The 14470-nt window shown below is 41.5% G+C and overlaps 1 protein-coding gene across 2 annotated transcripts in view; it reads left to right on the top strand.

The window, feature by feature from the left end:
• The window catches only part of Sorcs3 (sortilin related VPS10 domain containing receptor 3), a 570611-nt gene extending 564951 nt beyond the window's left edge, over nt 1–5660 (top strand). For both annotated transcript variants that reach the window (XM_078052889.1, XM_005333579.5), the window contains 2 exons: nt 2812–2972; nt 3743–5660. In XM_078052889.1, coding sequence (XP_077909015.1) covers nt 2812–2972; nt 3743–3807 — 226 coding nt within the window. In that variant the 3' untranslated portion in view covers nt 3808–5660. The remainder of the gene's footprint in view (nt 1–2811; nt 2973–3742) is intronic.
• The last annotated feature ends 8810 nt before the right edge of the window (nt 5661–14470 follow it).

The raw sequence follows: 14470 nt of genomic DNA, 5'->3' as shown, positions 1-14470 counted from the left end.
TCTGTAAGCACTACCACCAATGAATTTAATCATGTAAAATCAGCAAACATTTATTGAGTTCCTACTATGTGCCAAGCACTGAAAAACCATCTCTTTGTCCCAACTAGTCACTTAGGAGGACAATCATCCCAATCCCCAGACCTCCTTCAAGTAAATATCACCCTGCCTCTTACATTGCATCTTGTTCTCAGTGAACGCCATATGTCTTACCAATATAATTAACAGCTTTTGCTTTCTGAAAACTGCGTAACAAGACCCTTTTTAAAAAAAAATAACTCTAGATACACTTTTTCTGGTTATCCAAGAAAATGTTTGAGCCTTTATATTTACTACTATCTTTTTGTTCGATGGGGCTTTCATTATAGTTCAAAGTCTACTTTGCTCTCAGAGGCTTCCAGCGCAACTCATAGCTGGAGCAAATGAATATAAACCATAGTTTTTTTTTTTATTTGTTTGCTTGCCTTTGTAGAAGACTTGGGCTTATCCATCTTACTCTCTTATTTAAACCTGTCTGAATGTGTGGACCAGGACCTATCCCTTGATCTCTTTATGCAAAAGCGGGGTTCAGATTCAACTTACATCCTTGAAAGTCCTACAAACAGATATGTTAAGAAATGAAAAGCAACTTGACAGCTTTTTAGAATTCTGCAAATTTGTGTTAGAAAAGTCAGTCCCTTACAACCATCTAGTTGGAATGGTGAAAATATGCCTATTTTTTTGATGTCTTTTCTAGGGATTGAAATAAAGTGAACAATCATCATAAGGGCTAATCCATCCAAATCCTCTTAGGGGGTCTTTTGTCAAGCAAGAGGGGAGGCAATGAACTGTGTCAACAACTCCAAAGCGCAGGAAGGGTATGACTGCCCCCAGCACCTAGTTCAATATAATAGTGGGTGCCAACATTCATGAGTAACATGTAGCTTTATGATCAGAAGGAATCTAAGTCATTAGGCTGCATTTCTATTTATCTAAGAAGTAAGAGTCAGCATGAATTTTTGATTCTACACCTTTGCAGAGGCTGTGGTTCTCACAGAGCTGCTGTACATTTAGGGCCTTGTAAATTATATTAAACTGCTTTAGGAGTCATGGGGGCACCTCCCCTAATGTATGGAAAACAAACACTAGAGACATGGAAACTGAGCTTAAAGAAAAGATAGAAAACGCTGCACGTTTCAAACCTATTTTCAGAGTTTTCTTTCAGTGTAAGCTACAGAAGGACCTTACTAAGTGCCACCACATTGTGCCTCATTTGAGGGTAAAGAGGGGAGGGAATGTAGAAACTTGAAAATAGTTCTGCTTGGTACTAGGAACAACAGAGAGAGATTCTTTTTAGAAATGCATGAATATTCTGTGTAAGGTGGGAATTAGATGTCCCAAGTCTAATGGTGCATTTCACAGTAATTGGCTTCATAAAGCATCTAGACTTTAGTCTAATTTCCTCGCCAACTGGTCAGGTGAGAAGAGTATCTTCTGGATATGATAATCCAAGATAAAACTGACACTTTTTTTTTTTGAAGACTGTTTTACTTAAAAAAAAAAAATAGATGGAGAACAGGCTTTGAACCATTTAGTCATTGACTCAATAAAGGCTTAGTGAATGTAAACCATGTGTCAAGCACTTACTAAGTCAGATATGGAGCAGTAAATATAGGAAACCTAGACTTTGTCCACATGGGGCTTTTAGTCTAGTGGGAGACAAAGACCATAAACAAGTCAATACATGCTGCCTATTATATCACCCTGAGCCAGAGTCTTATTTATTGCTTTTATAGAAATCATCCATAATCATGGGATTTTTAACAGGGGAGGTGTCTCAGGGATGATGCATAAGCCAAGTTCTGAAGAACAAGAAAGAAACCACCATGAGAGGAGCAGACGGAGGCCTGCTAAGAGTTGGTTCAATGCCAAGGCCCCCGGATGGGGAAGAGCTTTCTCTATTAGTTTCTTGGAGTTCGGAGTTTGGGTTTGTAGCCTTCCAAAGACATGAGCATCACCTGAGAGCTTGGCAGAAATGTGGAATCTCAACCCATCCACACCTATAAAGACCCAGTGGACATTTTACAGGGCTTTGGGTGAAACCTGAGCACTATGAGCTTGAGAAGCTCTGGATTAGAGGACCGTGAACGAGGCTCCAGAGCACAATGGGTCAAACGTAACAGAGAAGGGTCAGGATGTGAATATCCCCTAAAGATTCAGATCTGGACCTGCCCACTCTTCTATCCCCAAACTTGTCTTGTTTGCATTTCTGTTTTTAAAGGAAGTTATTTAGCTTCTCTTAATTCTTCCCTTAATACTCGCCATACACATAAAAGGAAGCTATCGTTATCCTTGTTGAACAGATGAGGAAACTAACTATCCAAATGTTGAAGATTGGTCAATGAGTGTTGCTCTGAAAATTGTAATGTTGGATTAAGAGTCTATTATTTCTCAGTTATTCATAAAAAAACAAATTGGTTAAATTAATGCAATTTTAGAAAAAACAGGTCTTTTTCTATACAAACTTAAGAGTCTCAAAGTCCAGCTCTTTTGAAAACTTATTAACAAGAAAACGTTTTAAGAGTCTAAATGAATAACTGGTTTATCTCTGCTTGCTTTTCGCCTCAAAGCACAGCGGTTTACATCTTCCCTGGGCACCTGTTCTCTGACTGGCTTTGTATCCTTAGCTTCATGGCCACAGTGTCTTTAGGTGACTAGTACTTTTCCCTGACATGGCTCTTCCTGTTCACATTTCCTTCATCGCCTAAACATTTACAGTAGCCCAAGTTTGGCTTGCCTATGATCTTACTCTGATTTTGTTCCTAACCCTTATAGGAAAATTCCTTGGATTAACATCTATGCCCAAGTCCAACATGACAAGGAGCAGGAGATGATCGGGTCAGTGAGCCAAAGTGAAAATGCTCCCAAAATCACACTCAGTGACTTCACTGAGCCCGAGGAATTGCTGGAAAAAGAGTTGGACACTCGGGTCCTAGGTATGTATGTGTCCCTGTGCCATCAAGGGCCTGAGTCCTCTGTCCTCCAAACACTTGGTCAGCCAATGCATATTACCTGTCCCCTAGACACTATGGACTAGAAGGCTAGAGAAGAATTTGTCTGGCACTTTGGGCCACATAAAATTGACAGACTTTTCCCCCTTAGAATTCAATCAAGATTAGAAGTTCTGGGGTTGCTGCAGGGCAGGGATAAAGCCAATTATCCATGACTGTTGGATTTTTTGGTTTGTTTCCTATAAAGCAAAAGTATTATATGTCCTTGTTAATAGTCACATGAATGCAGAATCTGACATCCATAGCCCTTTCTTTGCCACTGCACTATCTCTGGGGCCTCTCTATGCCACATATTCCTCAACTGTGAAATGGGAATGACAGGAACTAAGATTCTATGGAGTTTCTATCTAGTGTCTGAGAATCTATCTTGAGATTGCTGTGATCATCAAATGCTGCTTTCAAATGCTCACTGCCCCACAGTGAGTGTTGGTACATGCTACCTATCGCTATTGTTCTCCATAGAGTGTAAACACAGCAGTCCATGTGTGGGTTCTCCCTGTGATTGTGTGGGATGTGTTGTACATTACACATGGATGAGATGAATTGGTGAGCTGAGGGGAATATCTAGGATCCCTGTTTATTAAGTACCTAATAAGTACCTATTCCACATGGCTTAATATTCAATAATGAATAAGACGAAGGTCCCCACCCTTGTTGAACTTACATCCTTTCGGTCTGTCTTCTCTCCCCTGCAGGAGGCATCGCAACCATTGCCAACAGCGAAAGCACAAAGGAGATCCCCAACTGTACTAGTGTTTAACACCAACAAGCCACGTGGTCAACCACCTTTCTGACTTTTTATTTTTGATGACTATTATTACTATTATTATAGAAAAAACGAAAAATGTCTTTTTTACCTTTTGTTTACCAAGGGCCCCCTCATAAATCCCAGGCAGATGCTTAGCTTTGGAGAAAAAGGCATTCTTAGCTGATTAAAGCGAGACAAAAAGAATCAATGGCTGTATTTGTGGCTAAAGGCAAAGGATGCATCTTCCCACAGCCTCCTCGCTTTATTCTGCCATTTGTAACGCAAAGACTCTCTTTTTCCTTGTGGTGTCTCTCTCGCGCTCTCTTTTTAAAATTCAAGTTGGGTTTTGGCTTTTCATTAATCTGCTATAACCCCCCCCCCCCCAGGTCACCAACACTCCCATGCCCTGGCACACATGCATAAAACACAAATCATTTCCCAGTTCAATCTGCAGGAGGTAGGTTGGTGGGGAGTGGACTTAGCTGCAGGAAGCGTGCACACCTTTCTAAAGAGGCCCTGCCTCGTGCATGTCCACAGCGAGGCTGCAGATGGCTTATTGTACATAACAAACAGTGTAAATAGCTTTTTATTTCCTCAGAAATAATTTAATGTTTAGTAAAAAAGAAAACAGAAAAAAGAAAGATGCGCGTGTTGGCTTACGCACTCACCCTTGGAGCTGCCCCACCCCAGGCCTGCTCGATGTGTTGGGTTCTGGATGCTCTTCAGCTGTCTGTCACACTTAACTCTTGCACCTCCGTGTCCACACCACAGCTGGTTTCTACTTATGTATATAAAGGGGGGGCGGGGGGAGGGCTTCTTTGGGGTAATTGATAAAGGAAGGACTCTCGTGACACCATAAAAGAATGACATGGAAGAAGTTGCAAGATGAGGTCCACGAGAGACTGCAAACGAGATCCAGATGGTGAGGCTTCCTTTCTAAAAGGAAAAATGTTTGAGGATATTGATCAGCCTGAGAAAACGGTCCTCTTGAAAGAAGCCATGCAGTGGATCTTGTTTTTTTTTTCTCATTAGAACCCATGGAATGTATGATGCTTACGGCAAATCCTCAGGCTACTCTTGGCCGAGGAAATGTCCCCTGGGCACTACTGAAGCCCAGTGAGTGCCTCTTGGCATGAGGAGAGTAGAGAGATTGGAAGGGAGGAAGCGTTTGTGGAATCCCGAGTCCATGCGAATCCTGCAGGCCAAATAGAGGTCTAGCCGTTAATGATATTAGTCAAAGACGATTTTAGCAAAGCTGTGCTATTTGCTTGTCAGATGTACACAACTTCCTTAAAGTCAAATGTCTGCCTTCAGTTCCCTTAAGGTAGTTCTTGCCTCTGGGTTGAGCGGCTTTCCAAGCCCCTATTTGCTTTTCCAGCTCCTCAGCCCCTTCACACATTCGACATACCAGTTCTTTTCAGTAGGTCACTGTAAGCCATGCTGTTAGATTGTTTTTACTTTCAGGCTCAGCCTGAGCACATTTGTTTCAAGAAGGATATACTGTATATATATATGGAAGGAAAGGCCACGTTTTATACCTGTTCATTTTTGTGGGATGTCGTTTGCATTTCTCTTTGGGAAATACAGGGAGAATGCGACATAGAGAATCTCAGCTGGCGACGGCACAGATCAGAATTGGGAGTGCTTCTGAAGATCCCACTTCTTTGTTTCAGGGGTTAAATGGGCAGACAATTGCAATACTTGTACTAAACACTGGAATACGAATGCATGAGTCATATCTATATATACAGTATATGTACATATACTGTTCTTGGTTTTATTGTTCCATTTGAATATTTCTACTGTAAAAAAAAAAGACAGTGGTTTTGAAATTGTTGAAAATAAATGTATTTTTGTACATCAAAGCTACACACTTGACTGAGCTCTCTCTCTTTGGGCAGTTTACCTATTCTGTCCACAAACATTGCTGCAATACTGTTATATGCAAAAAAAAAATGGCTTGTAAAAACAGATATTTATCTTTCACTCATGATTCAGTCCTCAGGTTGGCTGTGGCTGGGGTGAACTCAGTAAGGCTCTGCTGGGCCGGCCTGAATTCAGGATTTGGGTAGTTTGAGTTCAGTCCATGAGTCATCATCACTCTGGGACCAGGAACTCTATCTGAGGATAGATGGTAGAGTTCCAAATGGGGCCAGCAAAACACCTGAGGCCTCAAGATACTTGCTCAACCCAGTCATTCCATTTCCTCTTACTCACATTACATTGACAAAAGAAAAATCACATGGCCAAGTCCAACATCAGTAGCTAAGGAAATAGGTTTTCCTCCTCTGGTGCATGGCACAATTCTTCTAAAAAATTTCATAGCAAAAGGTACAGATGAATAGTCCTAATTATATGGAGTGCATGAAAAATCGAGAACCCTAATTCAACTTATTATACCTGTTCATGTTCTACAGCTCTAGGAAGAGTTTTTATTAAATGACCCACTTGAACCAGTGTCCAAGTTTCCTGTGTGTATCCTGGCTTTCTGAGCAGAACTCTCGGCAACTGCAGGGCCTTGGAGTCAGGTACCAGTTACCAGTGAGTGGTAGAGACCGAACTCCAGTTCAGACAGTGAAGATGTAAGTGGGGGAAATGAAAACAGGAGAGGAAACCAACAAATTTGACCCTCTTCTTCCTGATTTTGATGAATAAAACCAACAGCAAATCTCTGCCTTTGGGCCTTTGCTGAATGGGCAGCTCCTCTCCACACTAGGTCAGTAAGGCAATGTGGACAAAGCGTTCAGAACAAGGTCTGTAAGTTGGATGATTTTTATTCATTTCATGTTTAAAATACATGATAAATGTCCATAGATCCCAGAAACCCAATAAGCCAGAAAGTTTTGTTAATAATTTCATCTTATGTTTTGGAAACTAGTAAACTATTCTGGAATGTTTCTTTCTTTCTTTCTTTTTTTTTCGGGGGGATTACTGGAGATTGAACTGAGAAGGACTAAACCGCTGAGCCACATCCCTAGCCCTATTTTGTATTTTATTTAGAGAGAGGATCTCACTGAGTTGCTTAGTGCCTCACATTTACTGAGGCTAGCTTTGAATTCATGATCCACCTGCCTCAGCTTCCCGAGCTGCTGGGATTACAGGCTAAGAATCCTGTTTTCTAAACTCAAAATGTAGATAAAAGACAAAACAGGTATTTTTATTTCCATTTAGGACATTATATAGAAATTATGTGTGATTCTTGGCCTAACTTTCTTTGAGCTATCGTCACCTTTTCAAATTTTTACAGTCTACAGGTTTCTTTCTCAAATATTGAAAAGGTTACTTAGATATCTCTAGAAAGGTGTAGTGGGCTTTTTTGGTCTAATGATTCATAACTCAAAGTACCTATACTACTTTAATGAATTTTTAACTTGGAATTTCCTAAGTGATAATGTAAAATATCTAATATTCCTATCTCAAGGTAATGATGAATGTTTTAAATACATAAGATTTAGCTTCCCAGTGGGATCTCAGTTCTCCTGCTAATTTAATGTCTGGGTTGGCAAAGGTGCTGCACCAGATTAAAGAGAATGAAAGGGAAATAAAGCAGTAAGTAGAACAGTCTGAGTCAGCTGGATCATTTGAGCCAAGGCAAGGCTAAGAATATAGACTCTGTGTCCACCACCAGCAGGAGTCTGTCATATTTACCAATAGTGGACAGAGGCAAAGGCAGAGGGGTAGAGATTGGCTTTGTGGCTATTTCTTTTCTTTTTTAAAAATTTTTTGATTCTAATTTGTTATATATGACAGCAGAATACAATACAATTTATATTACACATATAGAGCACAATTTTTTATATCTCTGGTTGTATACACAGTATATTCACTATGCAGGGTTCTCACCAGTGAGGACCCTTCTCTAAGGCAATTCTAGACCTGATAACTAAGCCTGCAGACACACGCTGTGGCTGGAGCCACCTTGTCAGCACCATAAATAGATTCTCCCAGGATTCTCACATGCATGGAAATTTGAGGATAACTGCTTTATCCACCACTAAAATAGCTCAGGAAGAGAGGCTGGGCAGAAGTCACCTTCCCCAAGTCTATTACCACGAGACAGGCGCTTTCATGTGGAGAAGTGAGAACAGCTTCCAGATGTGCTCATTTCCTCCTGGGCAACAGCTACAGAATTTTGAGAGTCACCCAATTGTGTTATCTGGGACAAAAGCACACTACTAGTCAAGGAGGTGATGGATCATGCCTTAGAAAGAAAATCGAGCCCAGAATTAGGAGTTCTCTGAGTTTCAGCAAGTTGTTCTGGACTCTATTTACTCTATGGCCTGACTTACTGGCCTGTTTTGATTTCCAGAGATGTGAGAATCACATTGCCAATTTCAAAAGCATTGAGAGCTACTAGGTGTCCTAAGGGGAACATCCTCCCTCTGCAGAGGGGTAAATGAGACGTAGAGAGGAATGTGACTTTCCTGATATCATACAGCAAATCATTGCAGAGCGAAAGATAGAATCCATGCATTCTTTATGATAAAGCAAGGCTCTTTCTACCACATAGCTCTTTAGGAATGCAAAACTGAACTGCAGGGCATTGAGAGTCACTAGAGAGCCCAATGGTAGTGCTAATATGTCTCCCCCACTTGTCCAGAAGGGATAAGAACGTAACATCCAATGTATGCTCATCATTCAGTGGCTCAAAGCCCTCTTCCTGCCAATACCCTCCTGACCACTAGCTTTGCAGCCCATGACCTGATTCCCCTCTTCCCCCTTTGCACTGAAATAGGCTGTTCAACAGACAGCTGCTGGGCCCCAGCTCATGGACAGGGCTGCTCGCCTTCAAAAGCTATGGACATTGTTCAGAGGGATGATGGCCAGAGAGCAAATGCACACAATGGGACTTCCTCATCCTGACATGTATCAGGTCTTTCTAAATCCTCCTGTTTTTCCCGCAGTATAGCCAAAGGGGACCAGAGGTGGCCCAACAATTACCTCCCAAAGCTCTACCACATCTTGGTGACTTCTAAACAAACCTCAATTACCTTTTTTTGTTTTGGTAGAGTTAACACTGTGTTTTCAGAACATATATCATGATGAGATACAAGTTCATTCAGAGAGGAAACAATGGAACATTGTATTTTTTTTTTAAAGGTGCAAAACGTCTGCAGGAATTCAATTCACTTGGAAACTAAAGTCTCAATAATAGTTGGATTCACTCCTTTTTCAATTATCTGAGTCCCAGAGGGGTACAATGACATAATCAGGGTTCATTTCTCTATTTATAAATTGATTATAATGACATCTACTTCACAGGGTTGGAACCTAGGTTAAACAAAACTGGTTGGGTAAACACATACAAATAATGAATGGGTTCTAAAAAGCTCTCGGTCTGTTGCACCATCTCCCTGTTCATACAACACAGTATCTGACCTCGAGTTTAAAAATGATGTAATCAGCCTCTCTCTTAGGGCTGTATCTCCATGGAGGCAAATACATCAGAATGACTGGAGAGAGATTCCAGCTCCCTTTCAAGGAAGAGCATTTTGGTGACAATGTACAACTTATATGTGGATCCCAAACATCAGTGCTGCTTTTATTGATTTCTTTCCTAATGTAACCAGTCTAATTCTGCTTGGGCTGTAAGGAAGGGACAAGAGATGGGCTCCTATCTTCTGGGCTACCAGGAATGCCTCATGAAACCGAAGACTGGAGGCTCTCAGTCTCTGAAACCTGCTCACTCTTACCACGTGGGGCTGCCCTGGACACAGTTTTGCTAATGGGTTTGGCTTTGCCTGTCCAGGCAACTTGTCTCTTAGGTGTTTTTAAGCCTAACTTGCATCCCATTTACTCCCCTTTCTCAAACAATGCTTCTGGGATGACATGCATTTCCAGGTTCTGAGGTCCCACAGAGTTTCTCTGAGAGTCACTGACTTAGGTTCCTTTGTGCACACTCATTGAAAAACAATCTGATAAAAACAATTATTTGTGGACATACACCTGCTAGGCACTCAGGGGATCTGAATTCCTGGTTCCAGAGTGCCTTCAGTTTGGTCACGGTCAAGGAGATCTGCTCTAGGGAGTGCATGGAAAAATGCAGATTCTTTTCAAAACGTCAGTGAGGACAGGAAAATTGATCATGACAGGCACACATGCTATCACTCATTACAGCCTAGTCTCTGGGGAACAACATTGTTTGCAGCTCTACTGGAAATGAACCAAATAAAGTGGGGCCTTCAGTGATTTGCTCCTGAGAAGATCAGATGTCTGTCTGGTCCCCCAAAGAATAGAGGTTTCTTTCACTGAAGTGCTTGTGTCCAAATTGTCCTATGTGCAGAAAGCCATTGGGCTCCAGAGATTTCGTACCACCAAGAAGCTCCTCCTTCTCCTCCTTAGGGCCCATCCCAGAAGACTCTTCCTAAGGTGTAGCATCTTTTGTTGTTCACTTCCTCTCATTTGCAAAGGGTTCTTGCTGTCAGAGTCCCAGGAGCTGGGTGCAATTAACACTCTGTCTAACCATGCTGGATTAGCAGAGAGAGGAGGCCACTAGGGCAGCAAACTAGAGAAAACAGGATTGTTCTTGTCACCACTGTGTCCTTTTTGGTTTCTATGTATCATCACCTGGGAAGCATATAATTGCCTCCATAAACAACACACCTGGTCCTCAGAGTGCCAAAATGGTTTCCTCACAGTCCTTTCAAAATCTTATGGTTCAATTAGAGAATTTCTGGGTTCCTTCCATCAGCAGCTGGAACTTTGCAAGGGAGGAGCAGCAAGCAAAGACCATGGGAGAGGGGGGATCTAGAGAAATGAAGTTAATCTTTGTCAATTACAAAGCTCCATTCGACACATTCTCATTTCAACATGTCAGTTTTAGAGTCTCCTCTGTGAGGGGAAAATACAGATGCTCCCCAGATTTCTAATCTATTTATAATGGTAACAAGGCAACTCGAGGCAGCGTGTGCTCATCATGAGCTAATCATCCTCAGCTATGCCTTGTGACTCCTAATTAGTGGTATGTTGGTTGCTTACTGATCAAGTTGGAGCCTCATCTATGCAAAAGGCATGGGAAGGGCAGGTAGGGAGAGAAAGAACGGAGCCCATTGGAGATCAGATCTCGGCAGACTTTCTAACTAGTGGGCTTCATGCCCTACCTTGATATTCATCCTTTTTTAACAGGTAGCCACCATTTACCTGGGTACTACAGGAGCATGGTGGGCCTCCAAACACTTATCTCCACTCTCTAAGGAGCTGTCGAGAGTGAGATGCGTCCTTTCCCAAACCTCTTAGCTCACATGAAAGAAAAGGCAATAATTAAATATATATCTGTAGCTAATAATGGGGTCAAGATTGCTTTCTTTCCTCCTACATTTACTTTTTTAAACAAATGTTTATTAAATACCTACTCTTTGTTAGGTTGTATTCTGGACCTTGGGAATACATCAATCAACAAGATACACTTAAACTAGGGTAACCGTATAAATTATTATCTAAAGGGACACCCATGGGCTGAAGAATGCCCTAGTAACAATTGATTTGGGAAAACTAGCATGATAAAAGGAGTGTTTCAAGCGTTCCAACCAGGTTGTATGGTCAGTAATTCAAAACCCAGAGGAAGCATTTGTCCATGTCAGAGATTGTGCTCCATATATTCTAGAATTGTTTTTCCCTTTTCAAATCCTGGCCCATGAGCGGATGGCCAATTCCCTGAGGCCAACAGCTATGTTTGTGGGGCTCCTTCATCAGCTTAAATGTCATCTGAATGCCTCTTATGGGAGTGGTGAACTCCTATCATCAGAACCAGTGAGGACAGCTTCACATAGGTTTTTAAGGGATATTTAAAAATAGCATATCCGTTAAGGTTCTTACTAGCAGAAAACAGATACTGACCTTGACTAATTCAAGCAAAAAGAAATTTATGAGAAGGCTATCAGGAGCTTGTGGGGTAAAGCCAAGTGTGGAGAACCGGGCTATGAAAGAGGCAAGCGTTAAGTCAGTTTTGAAAAGATGGGACTCTGGAAGGTTGGGAATATTTTCCTGGTGTTTTTCTTTTCGGAATACTGTTATGGTTTGGATGGGAGCTGTCCCCCAAAAGCTCATGTGTGAGACAATGCCAGAGGCTTGGAGGAGAAATGATTGGGTTATAGCCTTAACATAATCAATGAATTAGTCCCTGCTGGGATTAACTGGAGGCAGGTGGGGTGTGGCTGAAGGAAGTGGTTCATTGGGGGTGTGGCTATGGGGTATATATTTTGTATCTGCAGAGGGGAGTCTCTCTGCTTTCTGATCATTATGTGAGCTGCTTCCCTCCACCACACTCTTCCACCCTGATGTTCTGCCTCACCTTGAGCCCCCCCCCCCCCAGGATTGGAGCCGACCTTCTATGGACTAAAACCTCTGAAACGGTGAGCCCTCAAACTCTTCCTCCTCTATAATTCTGCTGGTCGGGTCCTTTAGTTGCAGCAGCTAAACAACTGACTAAAACAACTACTAACTAGTGGGAAATTTACCCACCCCCTCCCCCAAAACACCAAAGAAAATAAGTCAGTGGTTATAAAGATGAAATGGACGTAGAACCCTGGAAGTCTGCTAAAGAAACTATTCAAGGGATTTTTTAAAAATTACTGTCCTTTGAACATTTATTGAGCCTAAACTAAGAAACGAACTAAAGGTCTGGTTCTGTGCTGTGTTGGAATTTCAGATATGAATATAGGACCTCATTCCTGCCTTGGGGAATTTATAATTTAAGAAACATTCTTATAACTAAGTATTCAATCTTTATCACATTTCTACTCTTTCAAGGCACAATGTGTTTTGGTAATTTAGAAAAGGGTAACAGAATAGGGGAAAAAGGTAATTTTTTTTTCTTTAGAGAAAGGGTTATAATGAGAGTTAAGGAGAAATTTGCAAAGGAAAGTATATTTACACATGGCATTAAAATGTTGGCATCTTTCCTAGTTTTTTCCATCTAGAATGAACCTTTCCCTTTTCAGAGGCAAATGATGGAATTATGAAAGGGGAGAAAGTGGCAGAACTGGAGGTTGGATGAGGCTGGGGAAACGGTCAAAAGCGAGCTGGAAAGATGATGAATGAAATAAAATAAATTAAAATCAGGTTTTGGATTTAATGACCTCTAGTCTGCAATAACATTTGTATTTTCTATATTGTTTCAAGTTTTTAGAATGAGCACATATTGGTTTCATAATTAAAGGGGGAAAAAAAAAGTAAAATTCACATCAAATGTCCATAATGGTTCTCAGGCTTAGTAGATTTCCGGGTATTGCCATAGAATCCTTTTTAATAAACTTTTAAAAAAACATAATGAGATTGTTCTGCAATACTGATTATTAACTATAGTTGAAATAGGAACATCCATAGGTCAAAGATGGACAGTAATTTCAAATGAGACTTGTGGTAGCATGATATCTGCTAGAGAATGGTTTATTGGACTCTATAAATGGAAAACGAAACTGTAATTACTTAAGTCCTTCACAATGAGTATTAAGGATACAGGAAATCATTACTCAAGATTCTTGGCAAAGGATATGGCTCCTATGTTGCTCTCTGCTACTCTTTTGTATTATTCTTTTCACAAAAGTAGAAAAACTTTCTGTTTAGCAATTTTGTTGGCAACGTCTCGTCCATAAGTAATTTGCTATTGTTAACAAATGTTGGAACAGAACAACACCAATTAAGGCTTTAAATGGTTATCAGACATGGCAGGAGATTCTGCATGAACTGAGGTGCAGGACCTAGATTGGGGGAAGGCATTCCTGGTGATGAGGAAGCATTGCAGACAGAAGGGAAACTTCCCATTCAATTTCTCCCCTGAGCTTTAGCACCTACCTGATGCTCCAGTATAAGGTATGGCTGGAGATTGTGATTTAGAACTGTGGACCCGTAGACCTGGGTTATCATCTGGGGAAGACACCACATGGGAGGTCAGCACACTCAAACTAGCCCTACTTGCTTTACAAAAGGATTATACTCTCTAAACAAGTCTCCATTTACAGAATATGCATCTAATGAGCATTTATTAATGTGTTGGCAATTTTCTTTCCTTCAAATGACATCTCTCTCTGAGTTCTTGGAATTAATATTGGTACTCCCCACCCCAGACTCATTTAGGCAGGAGCATGATGTGGTAACAAGTATTGGAGCTTCGAAGGGCTGCAGACCTGGATCCATTCCAGTTTCTGCATCTATTAGCTGGATGAGTTTTGGCAAATCTCTTCCTCCCGCCAAGACTCAACTTTCTCTTTTGTTTTCATGGAGAAAATAAAACAATAACCATATGGCGTCTAGAGTAGGATGGGTTCACCATGACTGCTTCCACCCCACCTTGCGTCTGTTCTTCTGGAATGTCTGTATGGCACAGCACAGCAAGTCCTTTCTAGGGCAGAATCGCAGGAAGGCTCAGATCTCAAGGCTGTCTCTTGGCCTCGTCAGCCACATGGACCCTGCTTGAACCCCTCCAACAATCCAGTTGTGCCTCCCCTCCATTTGGGAGGAAACAGGCAAATATAGATAAGACAGCCCCTAAGCCAACCCCACAACCCCACTAATGTCTACACCTGTTCTTTTGTCAAGCCTCAGAGAAGAGCTGCAATACCAATAATTTTGTAGAAGCAAAATTAGGGCTGGGACCGTGTAGGAGACAAGAGGCCAGGCCTGTGACGTGGCTGGTGGGCTTTTGGAGGATGAATGCTGAATTACTAAATGCAGCCAA

Source organism: Ictidomys tridecemlineatus, chromosome 1 (assembly GCF_052094955.1).
Source record: "Ictidomys tridecemlineatus isolate mIctTri1 chromosome 1, mIctTri1.hap1, whole genome shotgun sequence".
Classification (NCBI taxonomy): domain Eukaryota; kingdom Metazoa; phylum Chordata; class Mammalia; order Rodentia; family Sciuridae; genus Ictidomys; species Ictidomys tridecemlineatus.
The sequence above is the reverse complement of the archived record's forward strand: the minus strand, read 5'-3'. Positions and strand labels throughout refer to the sequence as shown.